Genomic DNA, 23,497 nt, shown 5'->3' with positions numbered 1-23,497 from the left:
TTGTCTGAACTTACAACTTCTATATACAGTTTGTTCTTTTGATATATTGGATTGTCTGAACTCACAACTTCTATATACAGTTTGTTCTTTTGATATATTGGATTGTCTGAACTTACAACTTCTATATACAGTTTGTTCTTTTGTTCTTTTGATATATTGGATTGTCTGAACTCACAACTTCTATATACAGTTTGTTCTTTTGATATATTGGATTGTCTGAACTTACAACTTCTATATACAGTTTGTTCTTTTGATATATTGGATTGTCTGAACTTACAACTTCTATATACAGTTTGTTCTTTTGATGTATTGGATTGTCTGAAGTAACAGCTACTAATTCTTTTGCTTTTGGTTTGTAGGGTTAGATGATTTAACAAATACTTAGGTTTGATGCTTTTGGTTTGTTTGTTTGTCTTAAGTAATTTCATTTGGTATTTTGGAAAGTTTGAAATGATAACTACAAAGGCTTGTTGGTATATTTTTTTTACAATTAAACTCAACATCAAATCAACAATACATACATCGAAGCATTGGAAGCAATTTATTTTAAGTACCTTTTTGTAAATTATATAATGAATTCTAAATTTAGATTGATAATTTAAGTGATTTTTATATAAAAAAAAAAGTAGTTATTTTATGTTGCAAACGTCTTATTCAAAAGTCAAAAGTATGAACCGTATGTTAATATGTTTCTTTTTATAAAATATATATCCCAAACCTAAATGCATAATGAACAATGAAATAATATTAGGAAGCTATCACGAGTTATCTCCCCTTAGTTGCGAAAATTAACAAGGTGTATATATTGCACACATGAATATGAACATAGAAAATAGCACTAAATGAGGTATTTATATATAAATATATAACAAGCACTTGATGCAAAATCGTCAATAACTATATAATAAATAAATATGGTCGCGAACGTAGATGAAAATGGGCCATTAAGGTTTTTCAACAGTCACAACCTTAAAAAAAGCAATCGAAATTATCGTAGGAACGCCCATATACCTACATATTAAATTGTTTCAGAAAGAAATATCAATATTAAGTGAAATGTATGAATAAAACTTGATATTCTATACTTCCTTAATATTAGTCTATACTTCCTTGCCATAACTTGTAATAACTTGAAAAGTTTCAACAAGTTTACAAGATTGTGGTAGAAAATCGAATACGAATTTTGGGATTGTGTACCCAAATTAACGTGACAATGTCGGAATTTATCTAAGAACATAACTTTTCTTCTGAAAAACTTGTTCTTCTGAAAAACTAGATTGCAAGGATCTTGTCAATAAGTGAGAAAAAATTCACACCCTTTAAAAAAATTTAGAACCTTAATAACACCACTATATCAATTGTCCTTCATATTATCCAGTTTTTAAAATGCATGTACTTTTAAGACTTTAAGCAAACATTTTTAAAAATCGTAGTTTATTTGAGGAATTCTCTAATGGGAAGATCAATTTTCATCTAAATTTATATAACATGTTTATCTATCGATATTATACATAACATGAAAAAGTCTACAAACAAATGCTTTAATTATATTGTATGCAGACATGGATAGATTTACACCCATCGCCGCATCTCATATTGAACAATAAACCAAGTCCTATTGCAGCCATTACCGGATGAAATTTCAAACTTTACAAATATTGAATGTCGCGTTTTTAAGAACTAATGATCAATTGATTTAATATTAATTTGATATTTGATCAACTGGTGTCTGGTTAAAAGTAGAAATGTTAGTGCTGTAATTTGAATCTTTTGTTTATTAAGAAAGATTCGTGACTGGCATAGAATGAAAGGGCCTCATCAGAGAACATAAAATAAACCTAAAGTAATTGACAAAATATTGGTTATTCAATATCTATCTTTAAAAGTCAATCTTTCAGCAATTTGCAGAGGACTTCTTTAGTCAACTAAAGTTACATGTAGGTGTAAAATTCATACAGTATCGGTAAAAATAGTCTGATAAACAAAACTTGTGTATATCTGTCTTCCAATTGTCCCTCTTCCTTTCTCCACACACACACATACATACATACTTAACATTCATAACTGTGTTTCTTACAATTTCAAATGTTAATACGAAAAGGTCAAAAATAACTTCTTATGTAAAGACGAGTAAATTTCAGAAAAATTGAGACGTTGTTGAAAATGAAACAAGTTTTTATCATGTATAAGTATCGCACAAAGTGCATTACACCACGCGCGCGTTAAATATGGACAACCAGAGTTTTTGTGTTGACATAAACCGTTAATAAAATTAAACCGTTTCAAGTACTTCACTATTGCTTTACTTTACAAAAAAATGACTGTAAATGACATGCATTTTTAAAATTAAATAAATGTGGAAAATGTACAATGAAAAATGATCATCAAAGTTCTATCATAAAGTGTAAAAACTATGCATTTGATTAAGTAGATTTTACATTTCTTCTTCCGAGTAACTTCCGTCGGTATTCTCTGGCTAAATATGGCCTTCTCTCAGGAGAAGGACTTCGTGAATGGCGTGGATTATACGGAATATCTAATATTAACCCGCGTCTATTAGAATATTTGTGATCTGAAGGCGCCAGTGGAAGGTGTTGTGACAAAGGTGGATCGTCACGTGGTGTGACTATATGAATCATTGGTTCCTTTCCGTCACCGTTTTGTACTTCGGAGTCACTGTGTAAAGACGAAGCATCGTTCAATTCCTGATTTTCTTTTCCAGAATCGATCTTGATTTTACCAATAATACTGTCTTTTGACAAATCTATCGCACCATCACAACTACTACTCGAATTGTTTGTGACAATCGGTATTCTTGCTTTTTTACTTAAATCCAACGATCCGTCAGGAGAAAGTCCGCGCTTCCGCATTAATGAATAGTCGTATGATGCCGAAAGCCTTGAATCGTAGACAGGGGAATTTCTATCTGAGCCTAATGTTGGACTTATGCTTTGTTCAGTGATGCATGAATTGCAAGATACACGACCAGCAGGTATCGTTTCATTCTCATTTATATCATTTTTCATTTTATATATCGTTTGTCTATTACCTAAAGAAGAGATTGAGGAATCGAGCCCGTCAGAACTCGATGACATATTTAAATTTTCTGAACCTTTATGATCACTAAGATGATTTTTTGAACTTGAACTGTTTTCTGTAGATTTGTTTTTGCCAAAAACTTCCATGATCTTTTCCATAGTCAGCGGAAGAGGCAAAGGAATTGGAACCGGAAACGGAAGCGCAATGGGCATCGGCATGATCATAGTGACAGGAGGCAATCCATTTCCGGTATTTTGTGCATGATTATGCATTTGAGGGTATCTGCCGTGATGATTTGTGTCCGTACCAGAAAACATGTGGTTATCCATAAACGTTGGAGGCTTAATTCCTGAATTCGTATGAACTGATTGATTTCTATTCCCATTAGTAACATGTTTTCTTGTTTCAGCTGATTCCGATATCGAATCTTCACTTACAACTGGCGAAACAGGTGGCTGCTGGGCATTTGAGAAACCGGCTTCACTTAAATATCTCTGCATCCCATCCATCGGAAAACCGGGTGGCATGAAGCCAGTCATGGGAGGCATAAATCCCGGGTAGAACCAAGGTGGCATTCCACCCATTTGAGGCATACTAGGAGCAAACATATTCCATAATTGAGGTGGTAACATTTGCGACAAAGCTGGCATATTTCCCTGTGATACAGGTGTCAGTCTTTGTGACGTAGCACTGTTTGCTGGTTCTTGTAGTCCATTTGAAATAGGTGTAGAGGCTTTACTATCTTTTGGAGTTGCACGTCTATGTTTATCACGTGACATTCTTTCCGGAAGTGACTTTGTCTGTGAGATGTGTTTTTCACGAGAGGAAACATCGTTCTCTATCTTGTCAATTTTTGGTATTCTATGCTTTAAATCTAATTCTTTTTCATTTGTCACTGATTTACCTTCCTTATCAGTTACTTCTGATTTGCCTTCTTTAAGCCAGAGATCCGGCGTTATTAAAATTTGTTCGTCATTATTAGTTTTTGGTTTCTTCACTTCCGGTGGAGATCTAATCTGCTTTAGATGTTCTTGAGTTTCTTTACAGAAAATGCTCATTTTGTACTGATTCAAACACTTTGCACTACAGAACTGAAGTTGTTGTTCACCGTCTTGAAAATCTACATAGTTGACTGTATGGCGAACGTGTTTACACCAGTCGCACACTTTGTTCTTTTTAAAGGATGCACGTCGACATTGGGTAAAGCACACTTCACTACAGAAAGCTTTTGATCCCGATGAGGTTTTCAGAGTAAATAACTTAGGACCACTTTTCTGGCACCAAGCACAAACAATTTTCTCAGCTGGTAATGTTCCTTCAGGTGCACCTGTATAAAATAGACATATACATGGGTGTTAAAATTGTCAGTGAATGTTTACAGTAGTTTTTCTCTACGTTTAGCTAAAGGGTGTTTGTTCTGATCAATTAACTGAGTAGAGTAACACATTTTTAATAGCGTACAAACAGCCATTGTTGTTCGGTGTGAGCCAAGGGTCCGTGTTGAAGGCCGTACATTGACCTATAATGGTTTACTTTTATAAAATGTTATTTGGATGGAGAGTTGTCTCTTGGCACTCATACCGCATCTTCCTAAATTTATTTACCCAAGGGTGCGTTTACCATATGATTTGGAGTTTCCTACGTCTTACAGGATTACATATTTAATTTATTCCATTTTGTCTTAGGGTTGTTTGACATCTCCAAGAATGATATTGGATAATACCAGAACTACTGCAGAATCATTATACTTCGTGGGATACCAATTTTTTGTAGATTTCGTTGGTAAAGGTGAATCACAAACTTAAATGATCAACGAATTAAAATTTACTATTGTCATGTATGTTGACTATGACAAAACAACGAAAATGCAATTTTCCCTCAATCAGCAAAAATTGATACCAACAAAAGTACATGAAGCTCTGTTGTACAAAGAAAAGAAACTCGTCTTTTTTTTTTTTTATAAATACCGATAGCATCTTATTCTTCCGAAGCTCACGAATTTATACTTCTTTTGTCTTGATTTGTCTTCTTAATCAGTTTATGAGATTCCAACCTCGGTAAAAAAAAAGGTCATCAAAAATACCAGGCCTCTTATTTTAAACAATGATAACCGTCTAAAAAGAGACTCGTCAGTAACGCTCGAATCAAAAAAGTTAAACGGTCTCCCAAATAAATGAAGTCTGAAGTTGAATAGTACACTACTGTTGCCTACATAGATTTGAATAATGGTAAACTATTATTGCTTATATCAATTATAGGGGTAATTCTTGCTTAATCTCAAGTTAACTTGTTAAAGTTCTGTGGACCATTCCTTTGTTCATAGTGTTAGGTTTAGTTTCTGATCGTGCTTTTTTGAAGCACAAAATGGAATTGATATTTTACTTGATGACTGAACAAAAGCAATACTTCATACTTGTGGTTTGATATTCTTGACATTTTATATAGAATTTCAACATATCTAATTATCTTTTGTTTGAAATTTGTATAACTTCAATATCATAACACTTCAAGACAATTTTTATCAACCAAAGAAAAAAAAAATCACTTATTTTCACTCAAGTTTCATTTTTAGAGTAAAATTATCCGAGTTCATGAACTGAGCACGCGTAATGTTAAACTATTTATTTAAGCGATTTTAAAAGTGGGAAATTTCTAGGACTTATAACTGCATTGCACGTGTGTATATGTCGGCGAAAATAGATGGGAAAATAAATAATAAAAGACTACACTATACCGAAACAGTTTTTCGCGTTGATTTTTGAAATAGACCTCCCGTTCTCAATTTTCATCAAATTATTAATAAATCTTGCATACCATACAGAATAACTTATCTGATGCCAGTTTGTCGATTCCAAGAGAACGAATAAAAGTTTAAGGTAAAATAAAGTATACGAAAACCCCAGATGTTAATAAGAATAAACGATATGAACGGGAAAAAATCAAGACGGATTGGAATAAACCATTCACAAAGTCCCCGTTGTGACAGGACTTAGCTGGGTATTTATACACTCCACAACGCATATATCGGGTGACTCCTCTTAAATTACTATCAGAAGACAAGTAATCAAGAAACCGTATTTCAATTTATCATTCAACCCTAGTTATGATGTTTTGAACCTATTTATAGTTATTCTTAATATCTTGTGGATCGGAATTCGTCTGTCATGGACACAATTATTCCTAACTCAAAAGAAATAAGTCTTAGTGATTTGACATCAAATTGAGAATAGAAACTGGAAATGTGTCAAAGAGACAACAACCCGACCAAAGAGCAGAAAACAGACAAGGTCAACAATTGGGCGTCAATACAGCGAGGACATCTCAAGCAAAGAGACATGCTTTAGCTGGCTCCTTGAAAAATGTATTCTTGTTCAGCGAAAATGGGCATCACACTTAACTCCGAAACATGGTTCCGGGTGCGGGAATTTCTCGCTACATTGAAGACCTGTTGGTGACCCTCTGCTGTTGTTTTTTATTTGGTCGGGTTGTTGTCTCTTTGACACATTCCCCATTTCCATTCTCAATTTTATTATGAACCAAACTTTAAAACTACAACATACTGATTTCAATCTAGTAAATACCTGTAAGATTTTAATGCTACATAATCCGATGCTTCTCATTGGTTAGTTCTTTTGAGTACAGTGTAAAACAAAAACATGTGGTATGACTGTCATTTAGACATCTCTCCACTAGAGACCAAATGACGTAGATATAGATGAGCGACTTGGGTCATTACACAACATTCAACAATGAGCAAATAATACCGTATAGCAAGTTATTTAAGGTCCGAAAATGACAAATGTTAAACAATTTAAAGTATAAAACAATAAGCGAAAAAACAAATATGATATGAAGTATCAAACGACAAAAACTGAATTACAGGCTTTAGACTTTTGGCATATCATGTAGAATGTGGCGGGGTTTATCATGTAACCGCAATTCTTTTCCAATGTTATCTAATTCAAAAGCTTATTTACAAAATGGAAGTAGACCAAAATAAAAAAAAATATTTTGATATGGTAAAACGATCTATTTATTTCAAAGATCAAACTAAAGTTGCATTATAATATTATTAAAATAATACGCATATATTTCAAAACGTTAGACCAACTGGTGTAAATAAAGTAATGATTTTAGTTCTTAAGTTTCATAGATATTTTCCCATGACAAAACATCTATTCTTTATTTAAAAGTTCGAGCTGTGAGAAACCTGGGACCTTTTAGTAACTAAATAAGACAGGGAGAATTCTGAAACAGGATCCCCCGTCATCATACGATTCAAATCGATCGCACGGTTCTCGAATATACACGTTATCAAAATGGATCGGTTTCTGACGAGGGTTGGCTGACAAAGACCAATCTACAGACTCTCTAAAATATGATACCCCAGGTCAAGAAATGTTACACTGTATTGATTAGGGTCGATTAAATACAGCCTTATTTGCTTCTAGTCAAATATCCATGGATTGTATTTTTTAAGGATAGAATTCCCCTTCAGTATGTAATTTAAATGACAGTACACGCCAACTTATACGGGATATTAAGTATCAAGTGTCCAATTGCCATGTATCTCCATAATTAAGAAACTGTCAAATTTCAACTAAAATATCATAAAGCTTTTTGTAAATTGTATAATTTGATATTTACCGTTATGTTTAGTTTTTCCGGCAATTCAACATTACGGCCTACTCTTCCTTATTAAATAAAGTAGCTGGGTTTCAATTTGAAGCACCGCGCCTGTAATTGCTAGCCTCAAATTACTAGTTTTTAGTTTCGTGTGAAGTAAACAAAACAATTCGTGTTTCTTCCACCTGCCATGATATAAAATTACCTTAATTTATGTTTTGGAGAAATTTTAACGTTTTGAATTTCACACGTCTGTTTGTGTTGTAACCAGATTTCTTCACCAAATTCTGTATCATCATCATGTTTGCCAAAAAACAGACACTATTGTTCCAGATAAATGCTAGACGTCTATTTTTTTTGTTTGGCTTCAAATTAGGTCATTTTTCTGAAACTCTACTATCTACTGTTTTCCATTCCTTTTTTTTTATAAACCCCATTTTTATTTGTTTCGGAATTATATTCATTGCAGTAGTTTAATTGTTAATATCTTAGGCATTTGTAGATTCTGGCCTCCCCCGCTCCGTAAAGAATATCATTAGATACATGTATATAGACAGAACTGGGATACATTATACTATTCACGCTTAATGATGTTGTTTTCAACAACATTAATATTTTAAGCTCTATCACCGTTCACCAGGATCTTCAGTTATAATTCAGTTTTGCTTAGTTACTTAATTGCAATTCAGCAAATTGCACTTATAAAGTGCCCGGATTTGTGTTTCGCATATACTTACTAAGGTCGAAGTGTTAAAATTTTAATTTGAGCTGATTCATAATTTTTTTTTACTGCGAATACATGATATTTTTTATTTCCTAGGTCCCTTGATTAGAAAGGAATTGCAACCATTGAAACAATGTTCTTTCTAAACTTTTCGAACCAGCACGCCATTCAGAGAAGAACTTCAAATGGAACCGAACAATCAAGAATCTTTGACCGATAGATTGACGATTAACATTTTTCTATCGAAAAGTATGTACCTATTTTAAAATCAATTTTATGTCATGCTCGCTCAAAACATTTTCGGATGCGACATTTTTAGTTTGCTGCTGTACATGTGTGCTCATTAATAATACCTGTAAGTCTGTGTTTCTTTGTCAATGCTGTGACTAGATTTCTGTGTTGTGCTGCAAGACTGTTCTGGCTGTCGCTTCTACCTATAAATAAAAGATACACTTGTTACATTATTTTGCTTTTGTGTCTGTGGAATATTTCTTTTTTTAATATTATACAATCACTATATTGCGTACTGTTTTGCCTGGTATACACAATTATACTTTACATTAAACCCTAATCTTCGCCTCTTTCCTTAATTTGTATGCACAATAATACTCAACATTCGATCCTCGTCTTCGTCTCTTTCATTAATTTGCAGTGCAATCACGTAATGTAAGACGCATATGCACGCACTTGTTTAAAAAGTGATATCTTGTGAATTTAATTTTGAAATGAAAGATAGTTCTATATTAACCTTAGCATTGCATTACCATAATCTGATAGCCAGTGATAGTCAATTTACTTGCAGGAACATTCAAAATATCTGGATATATTCATTATCTATTACCCTCATGTGTTTGAAGCTAAAATTGATATTCAATTAATGAAAAATTTGAACATGAGGAAACGGTTTCGATTTCTTCAAAATGAAAAAAAAATGAAGCTATCAAATAAAAACACCTTGTTGACGGTGATGTATCATGACAAAGCGCGCCACCTGCCCTGTTGGATGATTAATTGTTCATAGTCGACTATAGAAAGGGGAGGTCACAAAGTAATCTACCCCATATCGTGACAGTCTATTCCAGGATCGTCTGCTGACAACGAAAAAAAGGTTTGCTAAGAGCTAATATCTGTATTTTCTGTCAGTGACATTCAAGATGGATTACAATATTTAATCAAGATGTAATTTTGTAGCAATACAAAGTGTTTTTTAAAAAAACAAAAATTTGTTTGAAAATGAATAACGTAGTTTTGTGTAAAAGCTTATACGACTGAAATACTAGTAACTTTTATATAAATTTAAAGAACAAAGGTACCAAAATTGGAGAGTGAATTGAAAGGATGATACACTAGGCTGCTATAAATCTAAAAGTGCAACGAACAAAAAGCATAGAAAACAAAACTGTCATAAGTCAATGTCAGTTTACAATAAAAAGGCAATTACTCTTTCAACAAAACATTATTGACGATTTCTTGCTCACACTTATCAATATTTCGTTCCCCAACTTTGTGTGCCTTTGGTTTCCGACGCTTTTTTCGACTTGCTTATACAACGGAATTTTCTTGCTGCTTTGAAGACCCATTGGAGGCCTTCGGCTGTTTTTTGCTCTTTGGTCGGGTTGTTGTGTTTTTGACACATTCCCAATTGCCTTTAATTCTCAATTTTATTATTATAGTAGATAATTGTATATAATGATTTACAAATACTAAAATTAAATTTTACACAATCTTCTGTATTCCAAATGTGAATAAAAGAAGTTGAGCGGTATACGCCGATAAGACACCTTACGTGAATAAAAGTTAATGAGGTATGTATGCCAATTGAGACTGGTAAAACGAAAAATCAGTAAATAAAATTGAGAATGGAAATGGGAAATATGTTAAAGAGACAACGACCCGACTATATAATGAACAGATAACAGTCGAAGGCCACCCATAAACGGGTCTTCAACGCAGCCAGAAAATAAACCACAACAAGAGGACAACAAACAGTCTTCATCGATAGACAGGTGTCCGTGTGATAGGCCAAGTCTTGTCTGTCTAAACAAAGTTGTAGCTGTATTCGACAGAAACTATCAAAGTTCACTCATCATCACCAAGGTCCCTAGTATTATAACAACTAATAGGGGATTGACCGAAGACGATTGACGAAAACATTGTATTTGCTTGCACCTATCCTTATTCAGGAAACTAATGTTCAGTAATTGTCGTTTGTTGATGTGGTTCATAAGTGTTTCTCGTTTTTTACATAGATTAGATCGTTGGTTTTCCTGTTTGGATGGTTTCACACTATTCATTTTGGGGCCGTATAAAAAGACCGTATGCTAATATAGATAGCACCAGCATTTTAAATCTGAGTATGAAAATGTATTTTGGGAAAATGACAGTTGTTATCTTATAGTTCGTTTATCTGTGTGTTGCATTGTCGTTTGTTTTTGTGTTTCTCCAATTTTAGTTTGTAACCCGGATTTTTTTTCTCAATCGATTTATAACTTTCGAACAGCGGTATACTACTGTTGCCTTTATTTTTAAAAGATATCTCTCGCCATCTTATACACACATTGTGTAACTTTCAACCCATTAAGGATTACGACCAAACAACTACTCATTGTTGAAGATGATCTGAACATAAATATTACTGTGTTATAGTTCCTAAGACATTTTCGCTACGTATATATATTTCTGACGCACATACTCGAAAAGAGTATCAAATATAAAGGAATATATTGAAATACCACTTCTCCTTAGAAAACATTAGAAAAAGGAAATTCACAATTGGAAAACAGAAAATCCTCACGTTTGTTATAAACTTTATTTTAATCATGTTAAGTATTAGTTATACTTGATTTGTACTTGTATTTATGCATAAAACAAAATTGGTATAACATATTAGCTAAGTTGGTCAGATATGATGCATGTAATCACAGATGAGATTGGTTATTTTCTGAGAGAATATGCCATTTATGACGCAGTGGTTAAAACTTATGCATTTTTTTTCTATCCACATAGATCCAACTTATGTTTATAATATCAGAACTAATTGAGGACAAATAATTTTAACGGGATTCCAGTAAAACATGTTTAAGATTTATTGAGTTCTAGGTTGCAGTCCCCGGCATTGACGTTTTCTCAATATCTCTTTCTTTTTATTTATTTTTAAAATTGGTCCGTGGTTATAAACTTGTGAACTTGCTCCCAGCAAACTACATAACCTTGATAGCTTTTAAATCTTACAGACATGATACAAGTATAGATTTCAAACAGTAGTGTTGACTAATATCTCCTCCTTATTACACAGCTGTTGGAATTTACCCAGTACAAGTACTTGTATCATTTTACATTGAACATGAATCGTAACGGACAAATTACGGAAAATTATTTGAAGATTAACTTTCCAAATATACAATAGTGTTCTCCTTAATTGAGGGTTATTTTGTCTAGTGTTTAAGCTCAGTTTTCGCAAATTAAAACGATGACATTTTACTTGAAAGGAAATAGTGTAATATTATACTAGTTGACACTTTCATCATCAGTTTGGCCAGGATATCATGTGACTTTGTGATAGTTAATTTATATCATCCTGCGATGTAGGGCTATGTAGTCATGTTTCCTTTAAATTCGACGACAGTCGAATGACTGACAGAATATTTTGTTCAACAGTGACAAGCCCTTGTTAATAAAGACATCAACTTGAAATTGTAAACCAGCTTTCGTCGAGTCTTTGTGTTAAAATACCCTACTTGTATGAAGTTTGATCTTTCTTAATTGCTATAGATTGCTAAGGGGAGGAGAAGAATTCAATTTTAGCACGATATAAAATGTCTTAAAGTTTATTATGACTGTGAGAAGTTCCAAATATCAAAATTTCAAATTTCAAAGGACTTCGATTTATAAATATTTCATAAAACAACTTATTAAAATGAATCAGATATAAATGAAAGTAGATATAGGAAAATGTGGTATGAGTGTCAATGAGACAACCCCCAATCCAAGTAACAGTTTATAAAAGTAAACCATTATAGGTCAAGGTACGGTCTTCAACACGGAGCCTTGGCTCACACCGAAAAGAGTTCACATATTTTAATAAAAGTGAAATGAAAACTATACAGATCCAAATATGGTGAAAATTAGGAACTTTATAACATTAAGAACAAATATGATTGCAAAAGATATAACAATCCTCCAAAGTCCAACAAAAAGGTATGTTAAACAAAACCAAGTCACGGTAAGGCCTTAATAATCAGCATAACCAATACCACATGGTCTTCTGTAGAAAAACACGACTAAAGTCACATCATATATAGTGGCGTAAGAGTAGACGGCCCAAATGTGTGCCTGTGAAGAGGGAGCAAACTTCTTTTTTTTCTTTATGTGCTTGTGAAGAGGGAGCAAACTTTTTTTTCTTCTTTAGTCTATTAATATAGAAGTTAATCGGAGTCTTTAATCTTGATTCTTAAATTGAACAATTTGCTTTGCCAAAAGAGGTACATTGTTTTGCTAACGGCTCCTTCGCTATAGTGCAGCCGATCTGTGTTAATTTATTGTGTCACGAGTCTTTTGTCATCAGAATTGATAGTCGAGCGACACCAAACTTAATTAACAAAATGCAACACCAAGTCATGTAACTGCTAAACTTTCCCGATATGAAATTGACGATGTGATGGTCGCTTGAAAAAGGGATAAGTCGCAAAAAACATTGCAAGAAGAATGTATTGGAAAGGTAACCTGACTAATTCAGGTCCTCCATGTAATCAGTCTCTCCTACTCCCGATTAGTGCATCGGAATAATGTAAAACGACTGAATTACTCGGGACTTGAGAAAGGCTTAAAAGGTTTTTTTTATGTCCACCTACGATAGTAGAGGGGCATTATGTTCTGCTCTGTCCGTCCGCCCGTCCATCTGTCCCGCTTCAGGTAAAAGTTTTTGGTCAAGGCAGTTTTTGATGAAGTTGAAGTCCAATCAACTTGAAACTTAGGTCAAATATTCCCCGTGATATGATCTTTCTAATTCTTATGCCAAATAAGAGTTTTTATCCCAATTTCACGGTCCACTGAACATAGAAAATGATAGTGCGAGTGGGGCATTAGTGTACTAGGGACACATTCTTGTTTATATATATATGATACGTCGCACGTACGATACTGGTATGACTTTGGTGAAATCGCGGACAAGTGACGTATTCATGTCATTAATTTATATACATTAAATTTGATATACTAGTTAGAGCTTTTTAATTCTTTTTTCCGAATATTGCAATTTTGTATATGTTCCAGGCTGATTTTATTATGTAAAAAACAATAAAACCCTCATTTTTAAAAATTATTTACTTGTCTTGCGTTACACTAAAAGTTTTGTGAAATTCTGAATATTGTAAAAAGCACACCAGTTACATTGGCATAACATACGGTTTACATTTTCTTATATTTACTGCTAATGGTATGAAAAACAGTTCTACCCAAAACCAAAGAAATAAATCCTGAATAGCGAAATATTGCGGGAAAAATATATAAAATAAAACAACTAATTTTATAATTATTAGTGTGTAAAAGTTACATTCTTATATTCCTTATCACAGAGAGATCATCGTAACACCATGCATGTAAGAAAATATAATAAATAGGTCTGCCATCAATTTCTATTTTTAATATGAAGTGGAACTAAACAATTAAGGAGGAAAATGAAAACTTATTCGAAAGAAAAACACGGATATTAGTTCATTTTGATGAGAGCGAACTGTCTTTACCTATCAAGGAAGATTTCAAATGCCATTATAAAGATCAAAGCATTGTTTTAGATAGGTAAACTATCAAGTTAGAAGTCTCATTTTAAACAATAAAATAGTCATTTGTACACAAGAATGCGGTAATTAAATTTCAGTTTTGACACAGGAAAATCATCATAAATAAAGGATTATTTCCCTATTTTCTTACCAACTGTCAAAAATATGTATCTACTTAGCCAATCTTTAGTATTATAAAACAAAACCTTTGTTCTTACATCAATTGATTCATTTTTCATAATTCAAAAATACTTCAAGTAAAATATCTTCTTGTGTATGTAATGTACACTTAGATATAACTTATAGATAATTAAGAAGAACATCAGTTGCGTGTATCGCCCTAAATATAGAGGGGTGAAATTCTATATTTCAAAAGAGATGAAATCAGACATCGTGCTGCTGTTGGTACGTTATCATAAAGGCGAATGGGAAAATTGTTTGTACGGTATAGAGTTACCTTGGCATAACATACGGTTTACATTTTCTTATATTTACTGCTAAGCCTATGTGCATTCATTATCAACAATATGCATTTCTGCAATAATACTTTGGGTTTTTTATTAGCTCAAGAACTCCTTCTGTACGTTAAAGTTGGTTTTTAGTTCAAGATCTTTTATTGCACTTTATAATAGGTTAAGTTTTCAATGATATTGAATGTGTTTTATTTGTCAAGATTATTTTTACATACTAGTATATGATATGAAAAATATATTGTTTTTAAACAAATACTTCGTCCTAGCTTCTAAAAAGTAGAAGTATATAAACAAAACCGATCACAAACTCAAACAAGATATACTTTTAGTTACATAAAATGCATTTCGCATCAATAATGCCCCTCCAATAAGTTTACGAAAATCAGATAGGTTGTGAAAACGCAATGCACGGTATATTATAACCTAGGTGAAGCTTGAAAGCAAACATGAAGCTCTAATGTTTAGTCAATGAAAAAGCGACGAAAATTTCCTTCATGGCCCTTTGGCCAAAGGGACATCTACTCCTATTTTCCTCGTTCATTGATTATGTCAATCAAAGCGCATAGCGATATTTGTTAGATATTTTGTCAGGAAATAATGTAGAATACGGATGTGTTTCTATAAAACTATACACTTCAGTGTACTTCCTACATAAAGAATCTTTCAAAATTGGACATAAACATTAGATTCCCTTATTTTTCGTCTGTAATAAATAAAGTTAAGCATTAATAAAACAATAGTTCCGATCTGATAAAATATATTGATGAGAAACAATGTATCGAAAATATTTAGGAAACTTAATGTTAATCCAATTTAACTAACTCGGACATAAGTCCTCATTTATGTACTCATATCCCGTATTTATTGCTGATTTCTTTACGGCTGATCTGTTAACGGTTTTTATTAAAAGCAACGAATCAGCAGCAGACTTGAGAAACACTAGAAAACTTACTTAATCTAGAAATCTCGCTATTTTCTGATAAGTTGTCATCACTGTCAAAGCTATCTCGACTGAGGTCGTCGATAGGAGATACAGCTCCGTCGTTCTCTGATGTGTACCGCTCGAGGTTTAGTTGTTCTGTATCTGTACTGTTTACTTTGTCATAGCCATACAAACCAAGAAGTTCATTCATAGTATTTTCAGCATAATCCTGGAATAAGAAAATTTGAATGTTCTGTAAGTAAACCAGCAACCATTGATAATACCAATTTTGCTAAATCAGACTAGTGATATTATGCGTTTGTTTCAGATTCAGTACGGTCGGCGTGGACTAATATGTCTTGAAGAATAAAGCAAGAGAGATACTAAAATCAATTAATAATAACAATTTTATAAAAAGGACAACAGCCGTTACTTAAACATAAATATAACAATATAAAAGACGCAAAACACTTACATGTTTACCCGATTCCTCTTTATTTAAAGTCAATGATGAACAGACACGACCCCCCCCCCCCCCCCACTCCCCCCTAAAAATAAAACCAACAAAAACACCTTTGCGTTGAAAGGCCAAAACACTATAAATAGAACACAATGTTTTAGCAACCTCATAAACTGGAAGTGAACGCAGGTCCTTTGGAAGGGTAATCAGTTCCTGATCTACTAGAGACACCCGTCGTATTGGTCGTCAAAAGTACAAATGCGATGAGAAGTTGCAATTATTGATATGATGTTTGAATAAAGATGAACAGATTGTATCTGTGGTTATCAGTGACGTCTTTAGAGTGAATCCATTCATGAACGTCGACTGTAACATTTTTGAAAAGATGACTTGGTTACTTAAACATGTAATGCAACCCTTGATTATATATACATAGTTTTATTTTTAGCATCAATCCTCCGGCAAGGAAAACACAAAAAGCCCATCACCTTAAATATCAAATAAAACTTGGAGATATATATTACATAAGAAGTTGCTGCTGAAATGTTGCTACATAGAAATGAAAGTTCACAATGGGGAAAGGGGGTGATTTTTTTTTATATAGAGTATAAGTACAACTAATAATAGAAACCAGACACAACTGCAATATCAAAAGGAAAATCTTGGCCATGCAAGAAATATACTGTCATTTAATAAAATGAGCATAGTACAACATATAAACAAGTTGTTTTTCTTCTGGTTCCCCCTATTCTCTACCTTTACGTCCATAGCTTCACAAGCAAAAAAGAAGAGAAAAAGTTTGCAAAAAGGTAACGATATGTATGTCCAAGCATATGATAACTTAAGTTCTGTTGATATGATTATATTGTCAATTTAACCGTATTTATCAATGTGATACAACAAATTAAAGAAGCCAAAGAGAAATGTGACTACTGCCTGCTAAATGTGAACATTCAATTATAAGAGAACCAAACAGATTCCAGTTTCTCTGTTTTCTTAATATAAAAGAAAGTTCCGAACGTTTTCATATGTATTTCAGTGAATAATACGTGGTCAGTATTTACATAATAAACGAAGACTTAATTAGTATCCAAACAATAAAAGTTTTGGTAGGAAATATTTAACAATTCAATTCCTATATTCATTAAGAATTTCGCTTACCTGTTTCCTTTCAGTTTCACCTTACAAAAATACAGCAAATTACCACAAAACATGTAACCCATTAAATACAGAAAGTGACTTTAGAAAAGTAAAAGGTTGGTCAACCATATAATAGCCCGAACGAATTTGATTCGTTATACCCTATATGAAATTTTATAATTTTCGGGTCGGATAGCGTGAGGTTTTGGTTAATGATAATAAATACATACCCTGATATTGGATACTCGGCTAAGGTCTTAGGACGGGGATCTGGGTAATATAATACGAGTAATAATACATTTTTGTGAATGACAATTTAAGATAATTAAGACAGGTGTGACGATTAAAGTTTAATTATATGAATCAAAAGGTTAAGGCAGGTGGGGCAGTTGTACATGTATGTATATGCATTTAATGATCAAATGAATGTATTTGATATATATGCCATTAAAAACACAATTAGATAATTGCTGATAGATAAATAATGCATTAGAAAAAAGTTTGAAATGATTCACATTCGCTCAACACGTATTACTAAGATTATTTTCATTGGGTGATCCGCGAACTCGAGACCAAAATGTTGCAAAACCAAAAATCAGAAATGTTAGCCTAAAGGGACTTTTTTTAGGCTTGGAGGAAGAAAGATTACAAAGTTCGTTCGTGTACAATTTACTAACAAAGATTATAAGAAAGAGTAGTAGATATTTGAATCCGATTTATAGCAACGCAGATACTACAGTTATAATTAGATTTTTTTTCTTTGATGGCTTTTTGTTTAACAGTTTGCTTACTTTTCAATTATACACGTTTTAAAAGCAGATGGACCGGACCCCGTTGTTTTAAAACAATGTTAAAATTTCAAGTAAAACATGATTAGAAAAGCAAGGTTTTCAGATCAGATTAACGTTTTAATAATGTTAAACTGATGATATCATCAATTTTTGTGCCTTGTATCTTCATGTGTTAACATAACACAAAAATTAAAATGAATACGCATCAACATGTTTTATAATATTTTTGTTCTTTCAAATAAACGTGAATAAATTGAGACAAGAATAATATTTTCCCAACGTCGATTGAATGAAATATGATCCAAGACGAATTAGAAATCGCCAATTGAAAACACATTACCGCCATAATTATCATGAAACAGTGATGAAATTGGAGACTTTTCACAAATGTCAAATTGCCACTCGGGTCTGGTTTTTAATTCAAGGATATATTTCAGTGTGTTTATTTAAAATATCATATTTTCTCTCTTTACATCATCAAATTTCATACGTTTTAAATTTCTCTGAGTCATAGAAGAACCATTCTACATATCGCAAACAACTTAAACAGGAGAGAAAAGCTTGAATTAAGTGAATACGTAATTGAGGTTGATCTCAAATTTCTTAATCAATAGAATTTCTTAATAAATTGTAAATATCGAACTTGATCTGTATTGTAAACATCCGCTTACATTAAGACATGCACTACCATACAATCACTCCTTGTAGTTTAAAATATATAGTACAAACTAAACATGCATCAAACACAATTCGATGGCCAGCAATATCATACATGTACATATAGTTATATCATATGTCCAGAATCCATTGGAATTTGATTATACTATCCCGTTTCAAAGGCTTTGTTCCACACTACCGTCTCAGAATATCTGTCAATTCGTGACGTCTGATGAATGAATGTTTCCAATATTTTGAACAAGAAGGTGAAAGCCAATAATAAATTCATTCAATTTGAATTTTGAAAGATATGGAAAAAAATAAAAGAAAGTCTATATGCTTGAAGTATCCGATTTTAATTTCTTCTTTGTGTGATATTATTTTCAAAAGATAATGTTAAATGCGTAATGCACCTCATTTAAAATAGCAAAATTTGTAGGTTTCCATATTAAAAAACTAACTTTATGAATAATTCAAAGCAAAATATTATCTTGATACCAGCTAATTCAATCCAGAAAAAATGCTATAAATGGATATTGATAGACGTTAAGATAGCGAGAAAAAAGGCACTATGCAGCATTAAGCTGTAAGTTATGACTATGAAATATAATAATTCACAGTTTATGCATTGAAATTAAAAGTGTTTTCTTTAACCACATATTTGTAACGTTAGAAATATAATCCCTAAGTCGATAATTGGGGAATATGAAGAGTTTGAACTTTGGAAGGAAAAGTGCTATACCTAGCTTTAAAAATACGTTAACTAGCATGCGCTCTAATGTGATGGTCATTTTTAAATGTCTGCTATGAGCTTACATTGATTGATTACTGGTTAGTGTTTAACGCCACTTAAAGTACTTCTTGGTTATTTCTTGGCGATCTGTTTTTATTGGTAGAGAAAACCGGAGTGCCAGAGGGATATTATGACTTCGACAAGGAAACTGGCAATTATTTTCAATTTACATGGGAGTCATACGCAAGTTGCCAGAAGCGTGGTTCAAACTCAAAACCTAAGTGTTAACAGGCAAGTGATCGAGCGTCACTGATGAGTCTTTTGTAGACGAAACGCGCGTCTGACGTATATACAAAATTTAGTCCTGGTATCTATGATGAGTTTATTTAATATGAACTACTCAAATCACTCGACAAAGGAGGCCCTAGTGTTGTGTCTGCAATGAGTAATTGGATAAGATAACAGAATAAAAAGTACTAAAATTATCAATCTGATATATCGATTTAATAAGGGTCAGTTGTCTTAGTCTTTATAGTTTTCTATGTTGTGTCTTGTGTACTATTATTTGTCAGTTTGTCTTTTTCCTTTTTAGCCATGGCGTTGTCGGTTTATTTTCAATCTATGAGTTGGATGTTCCTCTGGTATCTTTCGCCCCTCCTTTTTCTTGCAACTCAATTTTACATGAGAGGATTCTAAGCACTTAACATGTCTGTACAACGATATTATGCTTATCAAAAGGAATCAAAATATTGGATGGTGTTCTATAACCGTTCTATAGGGTGACAACTCCCAAATTAAACATTCAACGACGAATCTATGATGGCCAACCTTGATAATGTTTAATCATTTTTTTTTTGTCGCTTTAGAAAAAAATATGTCGAATCTCGAACTTTAATTGTCAAAAATATGCCAATTCTCGAACTTTCATTGTCAAAAATATGCCAATTCTCGAACTTAAATTTTGGTATTTTATTCGATGATTTCGAAAGCAGATATACCGAAGAAACTACAAAAAATGTTTACAATTACATTTCAATTGGCAAACATTTTACGTTAAGTCAGGACAACAACATAATGATAAAAAGGTTAGAATGAAAATGCTCGAACGACTCTAGATGGAAGGTGGAATTTGATTGATACTGGAAAGCACTGGTATGTTGCCATAAAGCTCGATGTTTGACTAGAAAAACAGGTTCTAGTTCATGTGTTTCCCTCGGTTTTAGTTTGTAACCCGGATTTGTTTTCTGTCAATCGATTTATGACTTATGAACAGGGATATACTACTGTTGCTTTTATTTGGACAGGGCAGCAAAAACTCGGACGACATTGCCTTTGTCTTGCCCTATTTTATATCAGCTCTTACTTAGACAGACTGAGCTATAATATTAATCGTTTAAAACTATAGGTGAAGTTTTAGGAGCATATCCATCAAATATATCTTTGACGTCATTTAAGTGTCATTCTTGTAAATCATTAATTTACAAACATTTTCTGATAATTTTATGGTTTCATAGGAACTCGATAAATCAAAGAGATGAACCGCAACTGTAAAATGTATTTTATAATTGTCTCACTTTGTGCCGTTATTTAGTATCACATTTCAGATATAAATTTCAATATTTCATTCCAAGAGAATCATATTGGACATATAATCAATACCTTATGCAAGAAGTGACGCAAATAACTAAATAAGACGGTTATTTAACTTGTCATTATCATTGATTGTAAAAATGTTGCGATCTGATGCATTTTTTGCATGCGAAGACATTTTCTTGTCTGCTATCTATTCATCTTGGGAATGTAATGGTATACTTAGATTCTTCTTCTATGTAGTGTTAATTTCTTATTCGCTTAACTTGGATTCCAAATCATATTTGGGATTAAGATGTTATGAAATATATTTTTTTCCAACAGATCAAAAGAGGTCCGAGTATTTTTGTGATTTTACTTTTTCCAAACAGATCTTGTTGATACATTTATTGCATGCCCAAATTTTGTTTTAAGTTTGAATTCCATTCGCATTAGCTTTGTTCAGTATTTGCATGAACAGAGTTACTGCTCAAAAGCTGATTATGATACCTTCGCAACCCCTCGGATGTTACCATCTGGTGTTTAGCAAGATCTGACACATTCCATCACAGTTTAACAGTGATGGTCAATGGCAGTAAATATTCTCTAATGTTTCTTGTAATCCTATTTAAATACTTATTAGAACATAAGCTTTCAGAAAAGTAAGAGTAAGGGATATTTTCTACAAGCAAAGGTTTATTGGGTAATTCGAACACGAAATTTAATTTCAATGTGCTTAATATTTAAATCAAGGAAAGTCAATATTGTTCAAGAGGATTTAATGTAATTTAAGTTATAATAAACAATTTTATTAAGTATGGCAAATTGGATATGAACAGAAACTTTTGGCTAAAAATTAGTAGATGTGAATATAAAAGCTCATGAAACTGAATAATTTTTTTATTTGTCACCAAATTGCTATTTTTATAAATTCATATGCCATTGGATACTAAAAGATGTTTAACTCTTTCATCGAAATCAACTAAATTCTTTTTAATATATGTAAAAATAAAAATCTTTTTTGAAAATATCCTACCAAAATCCTTTGATTCCTTACCACAGACTAGTGTTTAGAAATATGGTATATTGCACCTCTTCCGTCGAGAGTAATACCCTGTATGAGGAGGACTTGGAGTACTTTATGGGATGTATAAATACGCAGCCACGGCCAGTAAAAATAGCGACTTTAAATCCGATTTATCGTGTTGGGAGTGTGTCACGCTTTCTAAACGTAATAGTATTGCTTGAAAGGTCAATATGTAGTCTGTTTTAAAGCTAAATTTGTCCCCCCCCCCTTTTTCCCCAATGATCAAACACAATATTTTCGCTGTAACAAACCAACTTTTTCGCCTTTCATCCCAGTCTATCTACTTTCCAATACTTAAATTGATATATTTTGTGTGTGTACTCGTCCTGAAAAAACTTGAAATGTTTGCCTACATCAATCAATCAATCAATCAATTCATCACGTGTACATAATGCGATGTTTCAAAATTGTAATGAATGTTATCAGAATAATTGGGAAAGGGTAAAAAGAACAAAATTTGTGAAAATTTAGCAGATATGACAACTGGAAAATACGTATTATTTCTATTTATCTGTGAAACTCCCGAGGTTTGGAAGTAGAATTAATACAAAACGATAAAAAATATAGATTTCTTATGATTACAAGTATATAATATGTATATATACCGTCTGCAAATCTCATCATCAACCTTGTGGGAAGCAAACTTTTGGTTCTCTGCCATGGGTGTTTGTACACAGAAAAAACAAAGAAAATCTTGGAGGTCAGAACGTTCATAAAAATGTATATTATTGTTAACTTAACAAAATATATCCAACTCATGAATATTTTTACAAGTACACGAGCTTGAAGCAAATAGTAAAGCCCCATTTCAATATCAACTTCAAAAGTAAATAAAAATTAAATTGTGATTTGATTATAATTATCCATGCATTAGGTCAGTGATGAGTTTATTATAAACATTTAAATTTAACCGTTACAAGAATATAATCAAAAATAGAATTAAACTTGAACGACTTACTTTAATATCCGTGTCTTTCGGTTCCTCTTTGATTTGAACGTGATCACTTGTGTAGGATTCCGATGTTTTACACTCGTCCGTTTTTTCTGACATTTTATCAAATAGAAATTAATTTGTGTTTATTCTCCACTGAACAATCTACACTATGGGCTGTGTGAACATATGTAATACTAGTTAAAGCCAAATCTAGCCTTATTGACTTGTAAACCGAGCCGTCTGTAATATGATCTCTCCTATTGATACTAATAGTATTCGGAGCATGTTGGGGAGAACGCTTTGTAAGCGGTAGTGGGATCATTTTACACACGGCGCGCAATCTCATAGTGATTGTAAATATGTATAGAAACTTTTTTTTTATCAATATAGAAATATAATTTGATCTGATCTGTAGCGTTCTGTATTAACTGTTGATTGGATTAATTATGTTTTCCCAATTAAAGATCGGCATCAATGCTATTGTTATTTATATGTAGTAGTACATTGTACTTTAGTGTACCATACTCTTCACGTGAACACTTTTTAAGTAGTTTAACTTTCAGCG

At 32.5% G+C, this 23,497-nt stretch overlaps 1 protein-coding gene across 2 annotated transcripts; it reads right to left on the bottom strand.

Moving 5' to 3' along the window:
* Positions 1-467: 467 nt before the first annotated feature.
* Positions 468-23,263, bottom strand: LOC139490954 (sine oculis-binding protein homolog). Of its 2 annotated transcripts, none has more exons than XM_071278109.1 (4): positions 22,957-23,263; positions 15,592-15,790; positions 8,743-8,823; positions 468-4,366 (listed from the first exon to the last, which is right to left on the bottom strand). In XM_071278109.1, the coding sequence occupies exons 1-4, from the start codon at positions 23,047-23,049 to the stop codon at positions 2,424-2,426; spliced, it is 2,316 nt and encodes a 771-aa protein (XP_071134210.1). In that variant the 5' UTR covers positions 23,050-23,263; the 3' UTR covers positions 468-2,423. The 2 variants fall into 2 exon arrangements, with proteins under 2 accessions (XP_071134210.1, XP_071134212.1); XM_071278111.1 differs by lacking the exon at positions 22,957-23,263 and adding an exon at positions 17,183-17,310.
* Positions 23,264-23,497: the final 234 nt, after the last annotated feature.

The sequence above is a fragment of the Mytilus edulis genome, chromosome 10 (genome assembly GCF_963676685.1).
Source record: "Mytilus edulis chromosome 10, xbMytEdul2.2, whole genome shotgun sequence".
In the NCBI taxonomy this organism is placed as follows: Eukaryota; Metazoa; Mollusca; class Bivalvia; order Mytilida; family Mytilidae; genus Mytilus; species Mytilus edulis.
This window is presented reverse-complemented; position numbering and strand designations above follow the sequence as displayed.

Coding starts and splice junctions, on each gene's coding strand:
- LOC139490954 (XM_071278109.1), bottom strand. CDS start 23,049: ATGTCAGAAAAAACGGACGAGTGTAAAACATCGGAATCCTACACAAGT. Junction 8,824..15,591: donor TAGCGAGATTTCTAGATTAA/GTAAGTTTTCTA, acceptor TTTTATTTATAG/GTAGAAGCGACAGCCAGAAC. Junction 4,367..8,742: donor AAAGAAACACAGACTTACAG/GTATTATTAATG, acceptor TATTTTATACAG/GTGCACCTGAAGGAACATTA.